General features: G+C 57.0%; 6 protein-coding genes across 6 annotated transcripts; 2 read left to right on the top strand and 4 right to left on the bottom strand.

The window, feature by feature from the left end:
* Positions 1-51: 51 nt before the first annotated feature.
* On the top strand, positions 52-1,986 carry cct1 (chaperonin-containing T-complex alpha subunit Cct1; the record flags this gene model as incomplete). Its single annotated transcript, XM_066776986.1, has 3 exons — positions 52-94; positions 268-1,541; positions 1,594-1,986. The coding sequence occupies 3 exons, from the start codon at positions 52-54 to the stop codon at positions 1,984-1,986; spliced, it is 1,710 nt and encodes a 569-aa protein (XP_066632828.1).
* Positions 1,987-3,711: 1,725 nt separating this feature from the next.
* Positions 3,712-8,625, bottom strand: SLS55_005538 (uncharacterized protein; the record flags this gene model as incomplete). The annotated part of the gene is made up of 2 exons (XM_066776985.1): positions 3,712-6,326; positions 6,402-8,625. 2 exons carry the CDS (start codon positions 8,623-8,625, stop codon positions 3,712-3,714), a joined length of 4,839 nt encoding a protein of 1,612 aa, XP_066632827.1.
* A 387-nt stretch (positions 8,626-9,012) lies between these two features.
* Positions 9,013-10,237, top strand: SLS55_005537 (uncharacterized protein; the record flags this gene model as incomplete). The annotated part of the gene is made up of 4 exons (XM_066776984.1): positions 9,013-9,131; positions 9,187-9,827; positions 9,877-10,043; positions 10,100-10,237. The coding sequence occupies 4 exons, from the start codon at positions 9,013-9,015 to the stop codon at positions 10,235-10,237; spliced, it is 1,065 nt and encodes a 354-aa protein (XP_066632826.1).
* Positions 10,238-11,484: 1,247 nt separating this feature from the next.
* Positions 11,485-12,468, bottom strand: SLS55_005536 (uncharacterized protein; the record flags this gene model as incomplete). Its single annotated transcript, XM_066776983.1, has 2 exons — positions 11,485-12,367; positions 12,461-12,468. The coding sequence occupies 2 exons, from the start codon at positions 12,466-12,468 to the stop codon at positions 11,485-11,487; spliced, it is 891 nt and encodes a 296-aa protein (XP_066632825.1).
* A 1,033-nt stretch (positions 12,469-13,501) lies between these two features.
* Positions 13,502-15,692, bottom strand: SLS55_005535 (uncharacterized protein; the record flags this gene model as incomplete). Its single annotated transcript, XM_066776982.1, has 6 exons — positions 13,502-13,976; positions 14,124-14,360; positions 14,472-14,896; positions 15,096-15,167; positions 15,228-15,378; positions 15,451-15,692. 6 exons carry the CDS (start codon positions 15,690-15,692, stop codon positions 13,502-13,504), a joined length of 1,602 nt encoding a protein of 533 aa, XP_066632824.1.
* Positions 15,693-16,860: 1,168 nt separating this feature from the next.
* On the bottom strand, positions 16,861-22,810 carry SCC2 (Sister chromatid cohesion protein 2; the record flags this gene model as incomplete). Its single annotated transcript, XM_066776981.1, has 2 exons — positions 16,861-22,556; positions 22,723-22,810. The coding sequence occupies 2 exons, from the start codon at positions 22,808-22,810 to the stop codon at positions 16,861-16,863; spliced, it is 5,784 nt and encodes a 1,927-aa protein (XP_066632823.1).
* Positions 22,811-22,886: the final 76 nt, after the last annotated feature.

The raw sequence follows: 22,886 nt of genomic DNA, 5'->3' as shown, positions 1-22,886 counted from the left end.
CTCAGCGCGTCGAGCTCTCCACAACCCCCTTTCTACGCGTTCCACGACACCATGGCCGGTATCTTCGAGCAGCCGCGCAACGCCGGCACCCTCTGTACGTCCACCGCCCCCGTCGTGCCTTGCTTCCCGCCCCGCTACCCCTCCGTGTCCCGCCGCACCTCCGTCCCTGCTCCTCTTCCACCGACTTCTCTCCCCCGCCATTCCTCCGCAAAGCTCTGTCATTGCAGAAATGCCTGTTTGCTACCGTCAGCTAACCTCCGACCGCAGTCCTCGGCGGCCAGAAAATCAGTGGCCAGGACATCCGCGACCAAAATGTCCTCGCAACCCAAGCAATCGCCAATGTCGTCAAGTCTTCGTTTGGCCCCTCTGGCCTGGACAAGATGATGGTCGACGACATCGGTGATGTGACCGTGACAAACGACGGCGCCACCATCCTCTCGCTCCTTGAGATCCAGCATCCCGCCGGCAAGATCCTCGTCGATTTGGCACAGCAGCAGGACAGGGAGGTCGGTGACGGCACCACCTCCGTCGTCCTGATTGCCGCCGAGCTCCTGCGCCGTGCAAACGAGCTGATGAAGAACCGGATACACCCCACCACCATCATCACCGGTTACAGGTTGGCTCTGCGCGAGGCTGTGAGGTACATGAACGAGAACATCGCCATCAAGGTCGAGAACTTGGGCAGGGAGTCGTTGGTCAACATTGCGAGGACCTCCATGTCCTCCAAGATCATCGGTGCCGATGGTGACTTCTTCGCCGACATGGCCGTCGATGCCATGCAGGCCGTGAAGACCACCAACCAGAAGGGCGACTCCAAGTACCCGGTCAAGGCTGTCAACATCCTCAAGGCCCACGGCAAGAGTGCTACCGAGTCCATGCTCGTCAAGGGCTACGCCCTCAACTGCACCGTTGCTAGCCAGGCCATGACTACCCGCGTCACCGACGCCAAGATTGCTTGCTTGGACATCAACCTGCAGAAGGAGCGTATGAAGCTGGGCGTCCACATCACCATCGATGACCCTCAGCAGCTGGAGAAGATTAGGGAACGCGAGTCGCAGATCGTCCTCGAGCGTATCGACCTCATCCTGAAGTCCGGTGCCAACGTCGTCCTGACCACCAAGGGCATTGACGACCTGTGCTTGAAGGCGTTCATCGAGAAGGGTGCTATGGCGGTGCGTCGCTGCAAGAAGGAGGACTTGAGGAGAATAGCAAAGGCTTCCGGCGCGACCCTCGTCTCCTCGCTGTCGGATCTCAACGGTGATGAGAAGTTCGAGCCTTCGCTATTGGGTCATGCGGACGAGGTTTCCCAGGAGCGCATCTCCGATGACGAGTGTATTCTGGTCAAGGGCACCAAAGTGCACTCTTCGGCCTCCATCATCCTCCGCGGTCCCAACGACCTTTCTCTTGACGAGATGGAGCGTTCGCTGCACGATTCTCTCATGGCCGTCAAGCGTACGCTGGAGAGTGGCCGCATTGTCCCCGGTGGTGCTGCCGTTGAAACCGCATTACACATTTACCTGGAGGAGTGGGCAACCTCGGTGGTACGTATCCTAACCCTTGTCATATCTTGCTCCTTGACTGACGCAACATCAGGGTTCCCGCGAGCAACTTGCCATCGGTGCCTTCGCCCAGTCTCTCCTGGTCATCCCGACCACCCTCGCCGTCAACGCGGCTAAGGACAGCAGCGAGCTCGTCGCCCAGCTCCGCAGCCGGCACGCGGTGGCGCAGCGCACGACCAACGACCCCAACGCCTCGACCACGGCCGAGAAGGACGCGGCCAAGAAGAAGGACTACAAGAACTACGGCCTCGACCTTACCCGCGGCCGGCTCACCGACCAGATCAAGCAGGGCGTGCTCGAGCCCAGCATGAGCAAGGTCAAGCAACTCAAGTCGGCCGTCGAGGCCTGCATTGCCATCATGCGTATCGACACCCTCATCAAGCTCGACCCCGAGCAGAGGGCCGAGGACGACGGCCACGGTCACTAAGGAAAGAGACTAATGTGGATATATGAGCTGATGAGAGAGCCGCGCCGCCGCCACCGTCGTTCGCGAGGGAGGTATTTGTTGTAAGATGGAGCTACCGCGGGAGAATGGTTAGACGAAGCATCGGGCGCCGGTGGGGGAAGGGAAGTGGAAAAACAAAAAAGAGTGTAGTCAGCTCAATGTGATAATACGATCATGAGTCTCAGCGCGCACCACCGTTCCTTCGTCCTTGCCCATTGTTTTCCATGTGTATCCGAGTTTCGCTTCTGTGACCCGTCTCCATGGCCTTTTTCGAATGACTTGTCTGCTCCGATCCACCCCCTCCCTTGGGAGTCAAGCTGGCAGCTAGCTACATACCCGTCTACGACAACGCACCGCTGGAGATCCACCTCCCCATAGAACCGTAACCATCCTGGATGATCAACCGTTCATACAGCAGCGTCTCCGCCGCCAAACCCTCTGGGCTCTCATTGTTCAATGCGGAGCCTAACAGAAAGAAAGCGTCAACGGGGGAGAAGAGAAGAAAGGGGGTGGGTAGTGATACGGAGACTGGGGGTCAAGTCCCATACATGGTCAGTTACTCGCAAGAAATGGCAATGGGGGTGGGGGGGACCGCGCTCCTCATGCTTTCCACCCTTGGCATTTGTGCACAGGCATTATCATCATCATTATCGTCATCTTCATCCATACACCGTTTGGTTGATGGTACGGCGAGCGGGGCAAAGAGCGAAGAATGCAGCAGTCGTGGTCAGCTTGATGCGGGAAACAGAAAAACCAACCTCGGTGGAAGCAGTTATTGTACCCTTCAATCGAGCACACCCCATCGGCCGTCTCTCATGGCAAGAAAAGACTTGAACCGAAGCACGCTGCACGCGATGAAGTTTTTTAAGCAAAAGTGTGTGATGTTGATCATGACAAAACTCGGGATGTCTACCGCGCTAATGAGAAGAACCAAAGAAAAAACACATAAAAAGACCCGATCTCCTCGCTTTGCCCTTTATGATACACAATAGACCCCCACCATGTAGTAGTACCGCTTAAGAAGAAAGGAGCAATAAGAGAGAAAAAAGCAACATGGGAACCCACAGTTGCCTCCCGCCGTCCCATCATCCATCGCCAACCAGCACACCGTCCGCCAAATGTTTTTCCCTTTGTTCCCTCCCTCCCCCTCGCCCTTGATACCAAGTAGTAGAGCTTCGCACCAAAGATTCCTTTCCCTCCTCCCTTGCGTCCCCCTCTGATCATTTCCGCAGTTTGCCCAAATTAAGCGTGATGCCCTCAATAACCCTGTGCATGGAATAAAGTTTAGAGAAGAAAAAAAAACTTTTCATAAAAAGAGGCCCGCCAAAACGAGAAAGAAAGGAATAATAAAGAGCCTCCCGCCGCGAAGCAGGAGTAAGAAGAAGAATGAAGAACAAGAAACTAGAAAAGGATAAGGTATCATATACTGCTATGCAAACAACGCTTCGATGGAGGAAAAGAAACAGGGAACAATGTGTTAACAACAACGGAAGGAGCACATTTCATCAAAAAGTGCCGCTCGGAACGGGGCCCGGCTCCCAATCGAAAATGGTCGTCTCGAAGCGAAGAGCAAGAATTGCATTACCACGCAGCGGCCCGCGAGCATGGTTGGTGAACCAAGCAACAAAAAGTCGTCTGAGGGGGTGGTGTGTCGGGAGAAAAGCCCCAGAAGGTATCGCGGGTTCATGCCGGAAAAGCGACGGAAGATCAACCGTCCTTCAGCTGCGCCCTCAGGCCCAAGTTTTCTCTCTTCAGTCGCCAGTTCTCCTTGCGTAGTCTCTCCGTCTCTTCTTGCGATTCGCGCATTTTGCGGCGCATCTCCTCGACCCCATCGCCTCCCTTGACGCCCCGCAGGATCCTCGCGAGCTCGTCGTTGAAACGGCCGTAGAGGGCTTCATTCTCTGCAGTGGCCTCGCGGAACAGGTCGTCGAGCCGCTTGGCACGGGCTTCCGAGACTTGGAGAGAAGATGCAACATCGCCTGCAATGGACGTGGTGCGCTCTTGTAGCGAGGCAATCACTCCTGGGATGCGCGCCTCGAGGGACGCAAGGCGGGCGACCAGGGCAGTGGTTGGTGAATTGTTGCGGCCAAGGGTGGCGATGGCACTGAATCCATCACTGGAGTTTGCCTTCGGCGTCGTTGGGCGGAGGCGGCTGGGAGTCTGCGGCTCGGTTTGCGTGCGGGTTGAAGTTGGGCGAAGCGGGGAGATTGTGCCGTTCGGCAGATTTATGATCTCGTCGCCGATCTTGCTGAGCTCATTCTGAAGCATGCTTTCGGCACCATGGATGGCATTTTGCTCTCTCTGCAAACGCTCGCGGAGTTTCTGTGGAGATTGCATCCGGAGCTTCCTGGTAGGAGAGAACATGATGGGCGCTCCCAAGCCCGACAGACCCGACGTCGGCTTACTGAGCTCGTCCGGATTCAAGTTTGCTACAGCCTTGGGCCGGTTGCCTGACGAAGGACGCTCCGTGAGAGGGAAGGTGGGAATGTTACTGGCGCTGTGAGTAGGGCGGTGAAGAGTCGGAATGGCGGATATGGTCTTAGGCGGCACGTTCTCCGACAGCGTGTTTGCGCGTGCCTTCCTCACCGTCGGGTGCACGTTCAGGGGCGCGGGCGCGGGCGAATCGACCTTTGGCTTCGGCTGCAAGTTCAGTGGCGCAGGTGCGTCGGTCTTTGTCTTAGGCTGCACGTTCAGAGGCGCGGGTGAGTCAGTCTTTGTCTTATCACTTCCGCCAGCAGTACGCGGGCGTGGAAGGGCGCTAGAAGGAGCAGGCGAGCCGTCCTTGCGGGGGGCGGGGGATCCGAAGCGAGATGGGTTCGGTATCGCAGAAGGCTTGGGCGGGGAGGGCGTGGTCATGGTCGGAGAGACCGTCGGAATCCCACTTGGTTTGACACGGCGCGGTGTTTGGGGTGCCCCTGCCCACGGCTGAGGATCCTTTTGCTCTAGGTTTGGCAGATCTGAGAGGGAGCTACGACGCTTTCTACGAGGGCTCTCGCGCGCCTCTCCGATGGTAGCCAAGGTCCTCGAGGGCGAGCCTTCATCAAAAGTGAAAGCTCCCATGACGGTGGGCCTGTCACGAGATCCTGGCCGCTTCGGCGACGCCGCACGGGCATCTTGATCGGTGGAGTGAGACCTCAGCAGAGGAGTCGCCTTCGACAGGCTAGAGGCTTGCCCATCGGTGTTGCGGCCTGCCTTGCTCAACGTCCTCCACACTGAGCTAACCTTCGACTCAATATCGGACTTGCTGCTCTCTCGGCTTAATCCGCTGAATCCCTTGAGACCGAAACGTCTCTTGAGCGAAGACGAGTTCGAATGCATGCTCACATTCGTCTTCGATCCGTATCGTGAGTTCATGGAGCTTTGGCTAGGTGTTAGACTACCGCTGGACGATGGTCTGCCGAAAAGCGTGTCGATGTCCTCAATGAACCGATCCAGAAGAGAGATGAAGTCGTGGGAATTGCCGTCTGGGACCAGAACCTCGGCAAAGGCAGCGGTGATCATTCCACGATCGCCATCGTTTCCTGTCCCCTCCAGCAAGTCTGCAAGGAGCTTGATGGAAGCGCGCAGGGCACGTTGGTTTTGGGGCATCAAGTCGCTGATCTGTTTCCTGAAGAACTCCTCAAAGTCGCCAGGGTAGTCTTCTGGGTGAGATTGCAGGGCGCTTAGGACATCCATGGGGACGACGAGTCCCAATTTCTCTCGCCAGGCAGTCTGGAGAAACTTCTCAAACGACCTGAAAAGGACATCCACGGGCTGCTGTGAAGCAAGTTCAACATTGGTAGGCTCCTCGAGCAGCGAATTATAGAGCTCATTGACTGCGAGTTCGTTTGCATTCGCTCTGTTGCGAATGACCCGACCAACAACGTTCCCCTTTCGTGCGTGAAGCGAAAGAATGTACGTTGCCAGAGTCTCCTCCAACTTCACGAGCGGGTCGTTGACATGCTCTTCGATGTCAAGGGAAGTTCGGCTACCCGTTTTGCTGCTTAACAGGTCATCCCTGGACGAAGGTCGGCTGGAAGATTTATAGGGCGAGTTCTGCCCAGAGCCGTTTGGTGCGAATCTAGGAATGTCTCCGAGAACTGGCGGCGGGCGTTGTAATCTGCGTGGTGTGCCTTCCTTGTGGTTGACAAAGACCTTGGAAAGGACTTTGGTGGGAGACCTGCGACTGGATGACCCTACGCGTTCGAGAATTATGCCGTCCTGAGCAGCCGCATCTTCCGTCCGAATCTTCAGCGATTGCAGGATCTGCTGATTCCGCAGTAGGAAAACTGGAGTCATTGCAGGGTTCTGGATCCGGTTACGCAGCTGCAAGTAATTGCCCACTGTATTACGTTAGTTGCATGCCAAGGAAAGAAGACGTCGCACAGGCACCTGCGGTGCCAGCATGGTTTACTCACCTCGCTTCGACAAAACCGGAAGAAGCTCCGTCGCCGTCACCTTATCGCGGGAAGCATAGCGGTTCATGCCCTCGATCTGCAGCCAGTACAGCCCTTCTGTCGCCGCGGTGACAGAAGCGATCAACTCCACGCCTTCTTCGCCAGCATTGAGCGTTCTTGCTCCCTTCTGAGGGTCGATGACAACGCGAATGCGAGCAGGATCACGGCGTCCTTCCGGGATCGTTCCATCACCTTCCTCGAAGATTGCTGAAAAGAGATTCATGTCACCTGTCAGGCACCTCACATCCCATTTGTGGCTTTCACGCTCTGTCTCGGAAAAGCGACACTCGACTCTCGCCTTGACGGTCTCTTCCAGCCAGCGGGCTGCCTTCATCTCGTACGACCCTGTAAGATAGAACATGCAGAGCGAAGAGGCGTTGAGCGAATGCAAGGTGGTCGGCGGTTGTGACGATCCGTCGGAGTGGAACAGCTGAATCATTGAACCATCATCAACTTCGTTGAACCAGATGTTGTCGAGTTTCATGTGTTGCAGGAATATCAACTGGGTCGCGATTTGAGGGGTTTCGTCGAGGGGCACACTAGGGTTGTCGATCTCTGCAAGGAGTCCTCTGGCAGACATCGTCTTGTGACCAGACTTGATAAGGAGCACAAGCTCATCGGCAAACAGGAGGAGAATGGCGGGGCTGGCACCTCTTGCCTTGACATCCTTGCGATAAGGTGGCGCTAGCTCAACAACATCCATGGCAGTGATCAGGCGGCCCTCGGGATGGAAAGCTGAAGGCCATGACGGGATCAAGTGCTGCAGGCGTTCAATAACTTTTGATAGTTGCCCTGACGGAGAGTCCCGAGAACAGATCTCTGCGATGATGTCGCGAGCTTTCAGAAGCGGCTTCAAGGCGGGATGGCGGACAGGAAGTTGCTTCACAAGGTTGTCGATGTAAAGGCTGTAGCGCGGAAGGCGTTGAACAGGCTCGATGAGCATCGACATGAGTCTTTGCTCGCCGGTTTCTTGCACACGCTTGGAGAAACTCGAGCCGGTCTCTCTCAGGAAAATCCTAAGATATTGACCAAACTCGGCGTGCGCTTGGATGTACTCGGTATAGCAGTCGGAAAACTTGGGAAACCACTCGACAAGGCACTTGGCGAATGCGAACGTTCCAGTGACATCTGCGTTAAGGTCCTCGGGCTTTCCGGATTCCAAGGGCTCTCCAGCAGTCGCTTCAATGTCCTGGATTGCGTCGTTCTCGGTGCCGTCTATTATCTTGCGGATGTCGTCCAAGAAAGAGGTGTTGACGTTGAGGATCTCGTCAAGGCTCGGCGGAAAGAGTCCCTCCAGAGCCTCCTCACTGGGACTCGAGCTGTTGGGGCTCTTGCTGCGCGCCTTCTGTCGGAAATCTTCAGCGACGCTGTGCAGCAGATCGTAGACCTTGCCAACGTAGTTCTCCTCGGTGTCGATAAACTCGCACAGCTCACGTCGCAAATTTTCCTTCTGCTGCCGCGTGAACTGCGCAGAGCGACTGAGTCCAGTGGGCTTCGAGGGCGCGCGTCGCAGCCTCGTGGTCGGAAGAAATGACGGCTCTCCGAAGGCCTTGACCAGCGGCGCATACTCGCCGTAGCGCGCATCCAAGAGGACTTCCTCAGCCGTCTCTTCCGGCAGGAGAGACTCCCGCAGGCTGCTGTCCAGCTCCTTGACCGATCCGGGCGGAAGCACCACGTCGACGTCCAGCCACGAGACACCCTGCTCAGCCAGCGCCTGCCTCACATCCTGCACCACCTCCGCAGCGTTGTCCACCCGGGCCATGCGGCCTGCCAGCAACGCGGCATGCGCCTCGCTGAAGAGCGGCGGCGCGGACCCAGGCCTCCCTAGCGAATTGGTCCGGCTTTGCCATGTCGACTTGGCGATGGGCGAGAGCTCGTTGAAGTACTTGAAAAGGCTGAAGGCGAGGGCGCGACAGACTTCGTCCCCCTGGTCTTCGCGCGCGAGGCAGTCGACGGCGGCGTAGAGCGGTGAGCTCGGGGATATGGTCAGGCGCGGATACGACAGCAGGCCAGCGGGGGAAAAAATGTGGACCTGGACGCGGCCAGCTGTCGAGTTGACGGTCTGGGTGGAGGTGGCACCGTAGAAGACGAGGAACGGGGCGTTGGACAGCAGCTCGTCGGTGGTGTAGAAGGGCTCCAGCAGGTCGGGCGACAGGGCCGGCGGCGGCGGGCTGATGAGCACCATGTCGGGCGCCAATTGAGGTGTTTCGGTGCTGGCGACCGTCAGAGAGACCGCGCGGGGGCCGGTGCAGCGAGGGCCATAGGAGGGCGCGGACGGCGCAGGAGGGGTGGGGGAGGAGGCCGTAAACAAGAGATGCGACGCTGATAGTCGACCGGCTTGCCGTGCGAAGTGGCTGGCTACTGTCCGGCGGACGAACCCCAGCTGGTGCAGCAGGTAGGATGCAGTGACAGGGGCCGCCGGGCGGCGGGCGCGCTGTGGCGCCGCGCGACGCGACGACCGCTGCTCGCTCGCGTCCGTCGGCTATCCTGCCGCCCGCCGTGCAACTGCTCCATCCGCGCAGTCTCCCAACCTAAACCTTTGATCCTCTGCCGGCCCCGCGCGCCGCTCGCCATGTCGACCCAGGACCAGAGCGGCGTGCCCGTGGGCGTGGCGCACGCGCCGCAGCATTTCCGTTTACTCGAGCTGCCCGATTCCCTGCTGGAGCTCCTGACCTCGCCGAACCCGCCGGTGTGAGTGCGCTGACCAGACGCGAGCCTTGGACACGCCCTCTAACTGCCGGGGTAGGCTGTCGATCAAGTCCAGGCCCGCATCCGCAACATCAAGCGCATCAGACCAGCAGAAGCAAGCATCCGCGGTGCTCTGCACGTCCAACAAGACGTACCATCTCCGCCAAGTCCACACGTCCAACTCGGTGCACTTGACTCAACCCGCAAATCTCAGTGCGCGGCCCGATGCCCTTTCGACCCTTGGCATTTCTGCCATTGCCAAGTGTGGCTCGGTGCTCGAGGCTCACCCCGTGACCGAATCTCCCGTCTCCGCTGTGAGAGAAGCTATCACCAGGATCTGGCATGCCGAGAACTGGGATGGCCATGGGTTCGCCCAGTTCAGTGGTGAGGTCGTCCCCAAAAGCAAAGAGGAGCTCTTCGCGGACATTCCTTTTTCGGACGTAGAATGCGAGCAAGCCTGGGTAGAACTATGCGCTTTCGAATCGGGAGGCAGCCCTGCTCTTCCGACTTTGCCAACACTCTGGACGTATTGGAAGACCATCTTCACCACGGCTGTAGCCGAAGGAATAGACCTAGGTGCACAGTTTCAAATAGCGCACTTTGCAAAGACTCTAGAGGACGAAGAAAGTCTGCTCCCAGGGCTGGTGGGGGCAATCTTCCACCATCTGCTGCCCGACGACCAAATGACCGGTGATGACTGTAAGCTTGGCCCCTACCTCTGACGAGCCTCGCGACTGATGTTATCCAGGGGCCACCGTCGATCGTGCAAAGTGTGTGCCGTGGGTTGGCCGCAACCTTCTCGCCGCACTAGACTCACACTATAGGACTGCCAGACCTACGGCAGACTTCCTGGACTTATGGAGAGACACACTCCCCGAAGCATGGAGAGAAGACGCACAACTCGAAGCTATCAAGGTGCGTCTTGCGTATGGCTTTCTCTACGGGTTGAAGGGTGCTGACAGAACGACTAGGGCGACTACACTTTGCCGTCAGACCACACCATCGCCCCCAAAGGCGCAAGCACCCTTTCCTCAACAACAGCAGGAACCGGCACCGGCAAAGGCCCGCGCAAGTGGCACGAAAAGTTCAAAGCGACCAGAAAGCAGTAAGTTTAGCGAAGGTGTAGCAACCTACGTGTTACCATTCAACAGCTGCGGCCGCAGCTGCGACCAGAAGCAGCGGCCGTGATGGCTCGGTTGTGGTCTCACCTGCAGATAGTAACGGCAAGGAAAGCCTTGGTTAGGCACGTTTCGCAATGCCTGTTCCTGCATGCGGCGGTGCGACTTTCGTGTTCTGCCGTGATCTGTGACACAGCTTTGAAGCAAACAGGACGCGCACCCCAACAAAATTTCCCTCACCCAGCCTCCGATTTTCTCTTTCAGCGTGAAAACCAGCCACACGAGCTGAATGTGGGTAGGATGCCGGGAGCGCGGGCTCCACCCGGGACGGGACGCCCTGTACGTAATCCTGACCTATAAGAAGCAGCGCTCTCCGGACGCGCTCCGCTCGCGTTTCACATGCGCGACGCGTGCTGGCCTTCTAGTAGCTTATATCTCCGCTGCTTATACACGGCATTGATTTTGCAAGCCGACGGCAGCGTCGGGTGTACCGCGAGAGCTCTCGAAAAGGCAAAGTCTGCTGCTCCAGCTGTGTAAGGGATCCAGAGGGAGAGGTTCTGACGCATCCTACTATGTATGCGGTTCTCCAGACTGCACCAATCACTCCAGAGAAGCATTTGGCGAGCGTGCCAAGTAGCCAGCCTCCCCAATTTCCATTTTTAGGTGAAGCGACGTCCACTACTCCGTACATCCCTCATGACCATAGTATCCAAGCCACGGCCGCACGCTGGCGAAACGCAACGCAAGTCAGCTGCCAGCGATCATCCTTGCCGTGGACATGGGCTGAGAAGACGCCGGTGAGCTGAGATGCCGGAAGCAGCTGTCGGATCCGACGGTAGTCGCGCAAGCGCGCGTTTATTTCACGCGTAGTCGAATCTCAGATCTCCGCTAATCGTCGGCGGCCGTTGATCCCGCGACGTCTACTTTCCTGAGACGGAATAACGGCGCTCGCAAGCGCCGTTCGACGGGTGGAGTCAAACTGTTCGGCATGGGGCGGATGGCCGGACGTTCCCGACCTCAAAACGGCAACGCTACGTCATCCAATCTCATCAACTCCACGCCTTATGGCTCCGATCGTGGGCCAAGCTTTTTTGATGCAGTCTAGATCCGGACTTCTCGAAGGCCACCCGCCCGGATTGGACGCCGCCTGCCCCGTTTGAAGATAGCACTGCGAAAGACACGCGCTCAACACCGCGCCATCATCTCATCGAAGCTGATGAAACGTGGGCTGCCACCTGTCATGGCCGCCTCCCGCACGTCACCGTCAACACGCGATGCACGCCCACGCCCCACAGCTCGTCCGGCAGCACGCCCGCCGCCAGCGCCGCGATGCTCGCCTCGGGCACGCCGTCCTCGCGCAGCATGCGCGCCAGCAGCCCCTGCAGGCACGCCCTCAGCGTCCGCCGCGCGAACCTCGCCGCCGCGTCCGCCTCGGGGTGCGCCGCCCACTCGCCCAGCGGCAGCACGAACCGCTGCGTCCGCACGTCCACCAGGCCCGCGCGCCGCATGCGCCCCGCCGCCTTGGACGCGCACTCGAGGTCCATGCCGCGCCGCGTCGAGGCCTCGCGCAGCGCCGCCAGCCACGGCCACCCGTCCGAAATGCGTCGGCGACCACCACCATCACCATCATACCACACCTGGTCGAGGTCCTGCGTCTCGACCCAGGCGCCGCCGCCCGGCCTCAGCACGTCGCGCACCCGCGCGTAGAAGCCGTCCCAGTCGTCGACGCCCATGACGAGCAGCCGGCTGAAGACGAGGTCGAAGCCGTCCTTCTCGATCACCCCCTCCTCCCCCTCCTCCTCCTCGCCCGCCTTCCCCCCCTGGCCGTCATGCCCCCGCGCCGCCACCACCAGTGTCGTCGGGTCGAGGAAGTTGCCCTGGACGGCGCGCACGTTCGGGGACGGGACGTTCTGGAGCGCCGGCACGGGGGACAGGTCGAGGCCGATGGCGGACGCGTTGGGGAAGGCTGCGGCCAGTTGCAGCGTCGTCGCGCCCGTGCCGCAGCCGACGTCGAGGATCCTTGAGGACGGCGAGGAAGAGAAGGGGACGTGTAGGAGTTGGTTGTTCATGAGAGCAAGGTAGGCGGCATTCTGCTCGTCGAGGCGGGCGTGCTCCGTAGCGCTTTTGAAAGACGTTCCGGACCATTGGTCAGAACAAACACAGAAGTTGCGGGAGGAGCTCGAAGGCCGTTGTGGGGGGAGGAAGAGGAGCTACGTACTCATTGGGCAGAGGGTAAGGGGAAGACGTTGCATGATAGGAGCGGCGGTCGTCTGCAAGGCCCTCAGCGCTGCTGTTCTGCGGCATGGTCTCTAGCATGTCGAAGAGGTAAGTGGTATTGTGGGACCGGATTGAACATGGCCCTTCCTTTTCTGCTCCCTTGCCAGTTCCCCCCCCCCTTTCCCCGACATGAGCGTCACTTGCCGTCATCGTCCAACACACGCACGCACCCATCTACCCCATGAACGCAACACAAGGGTGGAGCCCCCTAGCGGACGGCAGTGGCGGCTATCTGCTTGCTCCCCGATTCACCCGCTGTGAGCTGCCACGCTACTCGGTTTAGGGTTTAGAGCGGAGGGCTTATGTGACATGCGGGGTCCATTCCGCTGTTGGAACCAAACGATTAGCAGGAAAGAGTATGCACCAACAACCTTAGCCTCCGTGGAGCGTTACTAAGTTTTTGGTCCGCCGCTCTATTCCCGACGCGCCATCCTGAATGGTCGACCGTCCCTTAGCCTCTTACGTACTGGCCGGCGCACAGCTGTGTAAGTGGATGACGTCCCCAAAACCTCATCTCTTTCCCTTTTCTGTTGAATACTGAATAACAGATGATGAGTCAAAGAGAAATGGCCTACAAAGTCCGAGCCGGATTCCCAATAGACAAGACATTTCAAAAAACACTTACAAGAGCATCTGACCATTGACGGAAAAGAGCGACAATAAGCGGAGCAACCGAGTGAAGAAGTAGTTCGTTTGCCAACAGCAGGGCCGCTGCAGACCCTCACGGGGAAGCCATGCCCTAGCAGCCAGAGGATTGTCCGGTACATACCCTAACCAGATCGAAGAGAGTCGAAGCCTTGCGGCTCAAACGTTCGTTCTCATAGAACATCTCCACCACAAGATTCACATCCCAAACCAGCGGGTCCCATCCAGTGCAACAACCGTCATCCATCCAACGAAAACCCCCGCCGGGGAGGGGGAAGATAGGCAACTCATAACCAAACCATCCGCCCTCCCCCCGCCCACCTCTCCTTCTCATCACCTAACCACCCTCATCGGATGCGCCTCGGTATTGAACACCCACTCCTGCGCATCCGCCGTCTGCCCGGCGCCCACGTGCACCGCCGCCGCCGGCGCATGCGCCAGGTACGCGTACTTGAGCGTCTCGGCCAGGAAAAAACTCGGCTGGTAGTTGCCGAAGCCGCCGCCGGCGGGCGCGTTGACGTCCTCGAGCGTGCTGAAGCCGACGGTCCCGATTCCCGCGTACTCGCGCAGGTTTTGGAACGCGTGCCAGATGTAGTCCTGGTAGCGGCGGTCGCCGGTCGCGCGGTAGGCGTAGTAGAAGGACTCGAGCGCCTCGGGCCCGATGCCGTAGCCGCCGTCCTCGATCCAGAAGCCGGCGCGTTGGTAGAAGGATGTCTGGTTGGCGGGGATGGGCGTGCGGGAGATGGTCTGGTTGGTGCTGTTGGTGGCGGCCGGGTCCCACCGGAAGACGTCGGGGCCGAGGCCGGTTCTGTTGTTGTTTGTTTGTCGGTTGTTATGCGGCGGTTGGCAGGGCGCTCCCCCCGGATGGTTACGATACAGGGGAGTGAGGGGGGGAAGGAGGGGAGGTCATGTTTGGGATGGAGGGGGAAGGGAAAAAGGGGGCACAACAACTTACAGTGTCTGGTTGTAGATGGCCTCGCAGCCATCGACGAGCTTCAGCCCGAAGTCGACGTAGCGCTGCTCCTGCAGCACCAGCCCGCCGAGGATGAAGCTGCCGCCGTCGAAGCACGCGAGGTGCTCGCTGTAGCCGACGATGCGCGAGCCGTTGTGGAAGGCCAGGAAGGTCAGGTCCGGCCGCGAGGTCGGGTGCGACTCGAGGTACTTGATGCTCGACTCGACGGCCGTCACCCATCTGTTGCGCGCGTTTCGATCGGATTTTAGTTGGTCGCGCCGCCATTGCATAGATGCTGCCAAACCAGAGAAAGAGAGAGGGGGAAAAAAGGAAGAAAAAAAAAACACTCACCGATCCTTGTAAAACTCAAACCTCGTCGGATCATACACAAACATCTTGATCAGATACTCGTAAAAGCTGTCGACGCCGCCGATCCACCCGCCCTGCTCGCTCGTGAACCTCCCCGTCGTGATGTTGATCTCGCCGCCGATCAGGCCCGGGAACGGCTGGCCGAACGCGCCGCGCGGGTTGAGCAGGAAGTCCTCGGCCGTCTGCGCGAGCTCGCCGTACTGCGGGTCGCCGGTGAGGTCCGAGAGGCGGGTCCACTCGAGCACGAGGGTGCCGACCTGGGCGATGTTGTTGTCGGTCGCGCCGTCGGTCGAGCCGTTGTTGACGTACAGCCCGTTGGCCGGGATGCCCGTCGGCGTGTCGAAGCCGAACTTGAGCGTGTCGGCGAGGAGCCGGGCTTGCGGCAGGAGCGCGGCGGCTTGGGTCTCCTGTTTTCTCCCTCCCAAAATGCGTGGGTCAGGAAGGTGAAATTCTGTGGGGGGTGGGTGCCTTTTCGCTTTTCTTCCGTTCGTTCTCTTTCGCTCCTTCTTTTTTCTTCTTTCTTTGCTTTGTTGATGTTCATCTTGTTCTATTTTGGAGAGATGCCTTTGGATTGGATTGTCTTCTGGAAACTTTGCGGAAACTCACATTCTTGACCAGGTGGGCCAGTGGGCCGGTCAGGAGGTCGTGGGCGGAGAGGAGGCCCGCAATATGGCGGATCTGGAAGAGGTTTCAGCGGTCCATTCGTTTTCGATTGGAGAAAAAGGCATTACTACGAACATTCGTCTCAAACAAGCTGCACACCTCGTTTGTAGAGTCATGAGTGTAGTCAATGGTGGGAATGAATTCCAAAGACCGGTCGACAACGGACTGCAGGCCCATGAGGCTAGCCGTGCTCAGGGCATCCACCAAAGTCAACCCCCATCCGTTGCTATACACGATACATCAGTTTTCTGGCGGCGAGATGCAGAGGGTGAATTGGACGCACTAGTTGCTCACGAACGTCCGGTTGAGCGGGCGCAGCTCGTCGTTTGGAAAAGCGTAAGTGTAGTAGCCCTCCCAAGCCGTGGTGAAGGCATCTTTGATCTGAGCAGCCCGTTCATTTTCTTCCGCCGTAGGTACAACATCATCCTGTCTCGACCCAAGGGGATCACGGGGAACACCAGCCGCCGACGACGCGGCCGCGAGGCCCAGAAAACCCACTTGGGCAGCGGCGGTGAGGCGAAAGAGAGCGTTGAAGCGCATTGCTTCGAGGCGAAAAGAGCGAATGGGGACAGCGGCAGTAAAAGATTGAAAGCCGGAACTCGATCGAGGATAGACACAGACACCGGCGGCGCCTACTTATATCGCGAACGAGGAGCGGTGAGCTTCTTATGGCCCTGGAAAGCCCACAGCTACACAGCGTTTACTATCCGACGCCTCCGGGCGATCATTGGGCCCGCAGATCCAGTGCCACCTTCCCAAAGCTCCGGAACCGCAGCAAACATCATGTCCGGGCCGCATGGAACCACCGTTGTTTTTCTTGACTCTGCGGGGGATATTAGACGGATGCTATCGACGGCTGATCTCGGCTTGTTCGGGAGCAACAAGGTTGGGGGGTACCTGGCATGCCAAGCCAGTAGACGTTGCAGCCGCTTATCAGCATCCCAGTAACGAGTCCTGCTCCTGCCTAAAACAAGGAAGATGGGAGTCGGAAAGGTGGATGTCAGCGCCAATTGAGTTTACAGAACCACAGTTTCTCCGCAAGTCTGCCACTTGACGTGCTGTCTTCGTCAGCCTCTCCTCTGACGTGCAGCACCGCATGGTCCTTTGAAACATCCCACTCTGGCATAATCTCAGATATCGGAGATATGCATCGTCATGCTACTTTAAACGCACCGCAGTGAATTTCGCAGACCATGTCGATATGTTTCATCAACATAGCTCACGCCATCAGTCACTGATCAGTCCACGGACAATGCCACTCTCGGTACCATCACGCCGAATGTATGTTTCTCAAGTATTGACTCATGATCCATGAAATGTAAATGCATTTTCTCTATCTCGCCTTAGACCCGAAGTTAATGGTGAAGGGGACCAGAAGTGAGGAGACCTCGAACGGGGTATATCAAGCAATCCAGCCATCTCCGCCTTTTCCCCGTTTCCGCTCGCTATGCTTTGCTTCAGATAAAGAAAAAAAAAAAAAGAAGCCCCCTATGTAGGAAACCCCCAGACCATACCGTACCGGAAATCCATCTATGCATCGTGATGGCAAGCCGAGATGCTAGCCATGTATAAAGCGCGTGCGCGCGTAACCCTTGCCCCTGTAGTTGCAAATGGTATAATGACGATTCTCCTGCCCCCATTTTTGAAAAGGAAAAATGTACACACCGACCCTTTAGTTTTTTCTCCTCACTCTAACCCTCCCTTAATCTCAAATCACAGCTTCGTCGTCGTGACTACCACTGGAACCTCTCGAACCCCTTCTTCCCTTCGCGACCTTGGGCCTGCCTGACGGCTTGCCCCTCTTCTTCTTGGGAGTCCCGGACGAACCCATAGATCCCTTGCGCTTGCGACCACGCGGACCGCCTCCACCAGGTGTCTGGCTGTCGCCGCGGCTCTCGTCATCGTCATCTGGAGTGTCGTAACCCGCTGCCCTGGCTACCAGCTCGGCCTCCTCATCATCTTCCGACGCGACCCTGAGCTCGTTGTCGATCGAGAGCAGCTCGGCAAACGCTTTGCACTGCGCAACCATGGCCTCGGTGCTGGACAGACAATCCATGAGCCCGAGCATCTTCTCCCAGAACTTATCCGGCACAATGAAGGGCTGGCGACTGGGTGCTTTGTTGAGATCCTTGATGGTAGGCTTGTTGCCGGCCTTGCCGCCCTCGCGCTGCTTCTGCAGACCCCAAAGACGGCGGAGGTAGGTCCGCGTCTCCCAGATCATGGTCAAGACGATGGACGCAACAGCGAGATGCTTGAGACGTTCCGGCGTGACATCCAAGGAATTGTTCTGCGTCTCGCCATTGAGGAAAGGCTGTTGGATAGGCTGTTGCGGCAGCAGCGAAGGAAACGGTTCCATGGAGTTGCCCAATGACTGCTGCATCATAGGATCGAAGGCCTCAATGGATGTAGCAACTGGAGGGGGTGCTGCAGGCTCATCCAGACGGACCTTCAGCACCTCCAGCTCGATGGCGTGGGCCACTGGAGTACCCGTGTTTGAAACTATCTTCTCCATGTTCGAAACGAGCGAAAGCAACTCGTCAACACGAACGTAGTCGAAAAAGGCCAGGTTCTCCAAGCAGAAGCGTGCATAGAGCAGATGGGATGGGAGATCCTCCGAAGTATCGAGCTTGGAAAAGTCGAAATCGGCCTTGGAAGCTAAGTTCAGCAAGAACTTCTTACGGACCTTGCCGTTACCCGTCTTGAGGACTTCAAACAACGAACGAAGCTTTGGCGCGAAAGGATGAGCAGTCGCGCCATGCGTATCATTGAAGATACTTTGCTGATATTCAAAGGCTTGATGGCACGCCTTCATATACTCCTTCTCAAACATGCTCTCATGCTTCTGATGCAGTGTCTTATGTTCTTGGAATGCAAGATTGGCGATGAACTGATTGGTTGACGTCTCAAGAGCCACCAGAGCAGGACCGCATTCCTTCGGATGCACGAGCCCTTGGCGGTTGATGCTGGCGATGACCTGGGCTGCTATCATGGCAGGCTCCTCGGCAGGTTCCAGAGCGATGCGGACAATGTGGTGCAGGAACCGCTGGGCAATGCCGCTGCAAGCGCCATCGTCATCGCTGGCGATCAAGGACACCTCAAGGCGTTCAGATCCGCGAGTAACACCTTCACCCACCTTGATCTGGGCACCTGATTCCGACTTGGCTTCTTGCTTGGCAAAAAAGGTCTTGAAAGCAGACAAGACAATTTGCTCCAGTTTGGTGTCGCGGTTGTGGAAGACGAGCTCGAAAGCGGTCGTGACATCGGCCCGGAGAAACTGAAAAGGCCAAGCCTGGCAGATCATGCCGATGCTTTCAAAAGCCATCTCCCGCAGATTGTGTGGATGCTTCTGGCGAGTGAAAGGCCGGATTACATCAACAATCAAGCCGGCAACCGAACTCCCTTTCCACCAGGGAAACTTCTCCTTGAATGCTGCAGCGTGCGGATCAAAGTTGCAGCATTTCCCGAAGTAGCCAGCGATCATCATGTATCGCTTGACCCTGTTTAGAGCTTGGGCAGCCTGTGGGATTTCATCGCCGAAATTAGCGTCCTTGCTTGCATACACACCGTTGATGACTGAAATAGTTAATCGGACTAAGCGCTCCGTGTTCTGGAGGACCCCGTCAATGATCCAGAGGCATTGAGCAACCTCGTTCAACTCCATTTTGCCCAGCTTCGAAACGCTCGAAAGCAGGGCATCCTGGACTGCTTTGAGGAAAGTATTCTGGAGCGACGAGAGAGAAGGCAGAGTATGACGGAAAATGACGATGACTGAGCGATATATCAGCAGATCATCCGTGTTGGACAGGTTCTGAATGTAAGGCTGCAGGAGCTGTAGTTGATCTCCTGTAAAAAGCTTTGGGTTCGCTCTTGCGAATACGGTCAATGTCTGCAAGATGTGCTGCTGCGATGGGCTTTCTGGCAGGTCCGTACTATCAATGACCCCGTCGAACATGAGAGCCACCATACTCTTGCACACGTTGAAATTAGCGGTGCTGTTCTTTGACCCAGGTGATAGGACATTTTCTAGGAGAGCATCAAGCACAGAGAGAACGGTTTCGCCGCGCTGGACCGTCCTGATGATGAGCACGACTTGATGTTGAAGAAGAAGCTTGGACTGAGCACGCTCCATCTTGTTAGTCGCATGGAAGGGCGTGAACCAGATCTCTTCAAACGTCGACCTTGCAAGCTCAGAAACGCCGTCGTCGATGTCCTTGATGCGTTGTAAGAAAGCTTCGGCAATGGCTGTCTTGACATCCTTGGACTCGTTTCTGAGATATATATCCTTGAGAAGCTTCATGGCTCGCTTCCGAACACCGACCGTGGCGTCATGCGCACGGGCAATGATCCTGTCGAATACCTCATTTTCCAGTGACGGTTTGAATTGAAGGCACTTAGCAAGGAGACCAAGTGCAGAATCCCTCACTAGCGGAGACTGATCGGATGCGCAGCGCAAGATCTGATTGATGATGTAGTTACCATTTTTCAGAATGGAAGGATCCTTCTCCAGAAGTTGAACGACACTCTTCAAACTCCTGCTCTTGACTGTCGCTTGATCGCTGGTCATGGCGCTGAGGAGGATGGCGAACATGCGCTTGAAGGCCTTGCAGAAAGGGAGCCTAAGGGCGACAATAGAGCCGGCGAGGATTCCTTGGGCTGTTGAGACTTTCTGAAAGTCAAATTCCTGTTCGAGCCACTTGGGATCCAATATCATGTTTCTCAGCTGGATCGCCAAGGTTCCACGCATGTTCTCGTCCTCATCCTTGTCCAGAAAAGCGTGAACCTCTTTAGCCCACTGTGTTACGTGGTAGCCCTGGGCGCTTTGCAGCTGAGGGTCACCTAGGTCGCGCGACTCCAGATACTCCAGAACCACACGGTAAGGGCCATCAAATTCGAGAAGCTCGACGTCCTTAGAGTTGTCGTCCAAGATATCCTCCGCGATGTTGGCAAGCTGACGAGAAAGCTCCGACTCTGCCGTGTCAATACTTCTGACAGCGCTCTTGACGTGAAGTTGTAGATCCAGGATGCCAGATCCCATCAGTCCCATCAAATCCAGGGCCATATTCTTCGCTGGCGCCGCACTCTTGTCGTTCTCAGCAAGACCGATCATGTTCGATAATAGAGCTCTTAGAAGTAGCTCAGCTGCAGGCCAGTCGGAAGATCCGAGGACATTCAGGAAGTCCTCGGTGAAGATGTCCAACAGGTTGCGGTACGGTTGATCACCCGATTTCGTAGCTGTCATTGCCCGCTGCACCATGAAGTTCACCAGGTAGCGAGCGCTTTTCTGCGCATCCTCAAAGAGTGGCTTCATGACGCTGTTCAACTCTCCGACCAAGTCCTCGCGGTCCATCTGAGCAGCATCGTTCATTTCAATGATCCCAGACTGGTCAGGGCCTGGGGAGCGAGCGCCATTCTGGGAGGCGTTCTCATCGTCCTCGAGCTCGTCCATCCGCAAGCCTTGCACATCTTTGTGGGTGTCTTTGATCGAACGTGTCGCACTGGTCTGGATGAGTCTCATCAGTAACGCTGAGACCAGTTGAATCGGCTTTCCATCCAACATCTTGAACTGCCGAGCACTTTGGCGAGTCACAGGGAGCTTCTCCAATGATGTGAGTATCTCGTCGAAGATGAAAGTTCTCTGATCCGGATAGCGCGCGAAGATCTTCGCTAAGACATCCATAGCAATCCTGCGTATGCCTTCACACTTCTGGATTCCAAGAGCGGAATCCTTTTCTGTAGGCGCATTTTCGACGAAGATTAAAGTTGTCGACACAAACTCCACCGAAGTAACAGCGCTGTCAGAAACATCGACCTTGACAATCATCTCTGCCAGAAGTCTGAGGACCTTTCCTGCCATCTGAAGAAGCGAATTGAGGTGCCCTCGCTGCGCAGAGATGATCTTGAAGGGGGCATTGTTTGTTTCGGAATTGCGTGCCTCAAAGACTGGTATCATGCATGTTTCTAAGACATGCTTCAGCGCGTCAAGAATGTTCGATAGGATATCCTCGGAGTAGAGTTGTTTCTCCTCGCGTCCAGCAGTCATGATCCGGAGAAGTATTCTGGCCGCTTGCAGCCCGTGCTGTGCCCTGTTGAGACGACCGACCCACTCTTCGATATCACCCTCCGACCAATCTTCACCAAGGGTGATTGAAAGACTGGACACACCGCTGACAGAGCCCTCACATAGCTTCTGCAGGCGACTGAGACTATCCGCAGGGATATTTCCGAAAGCTTTGGCAGAGATGACTTTGTGCAAAGCGGAATCCAGCTTGGATTGTACTTCCGAAGAGAGAACAGGAAGGTCGCTATCACCCACGTTGCTAGGGACGAAGAACCTTGCAGCATCGGATGAAATGTTGCCGGAAGTGTCCGGCTGCAATTGATCCTCAGCCTCGAAGATATCCCCAATCAAGTTCTGCAGGCGCATGACAGTTGCTTCAATCTTCTGTCTCTGATCAATGCTCATCGTTGGCACCACATCATCCTCCCGTTTACGCTTTCGTGAGAAGCCGTCTTCACCAGCGAGAATTTTCGCGTCGACGTCCGGATGGGTCTGGTACTCAGCCTTTTGCAAAGACGAAGGAAGCTTAAGGACGACGACTCCGCTGCCACTGCGTCTCTCTTGTGATGAAGGAGGAACAGGTGTGTCTTCGGTGCTGGGCCGTGGTCGGACCTCGACAACCGGTTGCGGCCGGACCTCGACCTTAAGCTGTGGCGTTACATCGGCATTGGGCTGTACCGGCTTTGGCTGCGAGCTCTTGGGCGGAATAACGACTGCTACCTTAGTGCCCTGACTGGAAGAGAAACTGTTTTGCTGCGGTGCGTCTGTTACAGGGTGTTCGATTTTCACTGGAGTAGTCAATGAGACATTCTGCCCAGCAGGCTGCGGCGTTGCTTGAGGAGTTTGCGATTGCGAAACAGGGGCAGGGCGCCGTGGGGTTTGCTCCTGCTGTCGTGACTGGTGACCATCTGGGCGCTTCGACGGTGTCTTGGTCTTCTTAGTGGGGGAAGGGGGGGTGGGATAACGAAATGTGACGTTTGTCTTGTTCAGCACCATATTCGAGAAGACACCAAGACGTGGAGTCGGGGCCTTCTGCGGGGTGCTAATGGCGCTGTTCGCCGCCGAAGACTCTTGAGCCGGGCGCTTGAACGTGCTTGAGAGGGGTAAGCCGAGAGCTTTATGGGTGAGGTGGAAGATGGTAACATACAACTCGGTCAACTCCGACGGTCTTAGTAGCTGCTGAAGCTGTTGCAATGTTTGTTGCAGCCGGTGTGAAGTGCTCTGCGGATTGGAAGCAGCCTCCGCATTGAGTGAATCCAAGCCTCTCCTTGCCTTCTGCCTCTCCTCGGTATGTGTGAAGATGGTGTGATTTGTGCGAGGAAAGCTCGACGGGAAGGGTATTATACCTGCGAAGAGGTTAACAAAAAAAAGCTGTTGCTAGTGCACGTGGGCCCTGTCGGTTTCGCGCAGCATTGTACAGCAGGAGATGCATTTGCCCGCGTTGGGAAGGTGCAGTTTCCCAATGCTGCGCAGCTCGGTGATGAGCAGCGGGACTCCGGTGGAATGACGTACTGGGATCGAAGGGCGCTATGGAGCTCAAGGGGGAGAACTGCAGAGCATCATCCACAGTGGGCAGCCGGGGCCGTATGGGAAGGCTCATGGCGTTACTCGGAGGCCATGCCCCGTTTGCTTGCCCGTTTGCACCAGCGCCGTTCACGGCACCGCTCGCGGGATCC

Source organism: Diplodia seriata (assembly GCF_021436955.1).
Source record: "Diplodia seriata strain FDS-637 chromosome Unknown scaffold_5, whole genome shotgun sequence".
Taxonomy (NCBI): Eukaryota; Fungi; Ascomycota; class Dothideomycetes; order Botryosphaeriales; family Botryosphaeriaceae; genus Diplodia; species Diplodia seriata.
The sequence above is the reverse complement of the archived record's forward strand: the minus strand, read 5'-3'. Positions and strand labels throughout refer to the sequence as shown.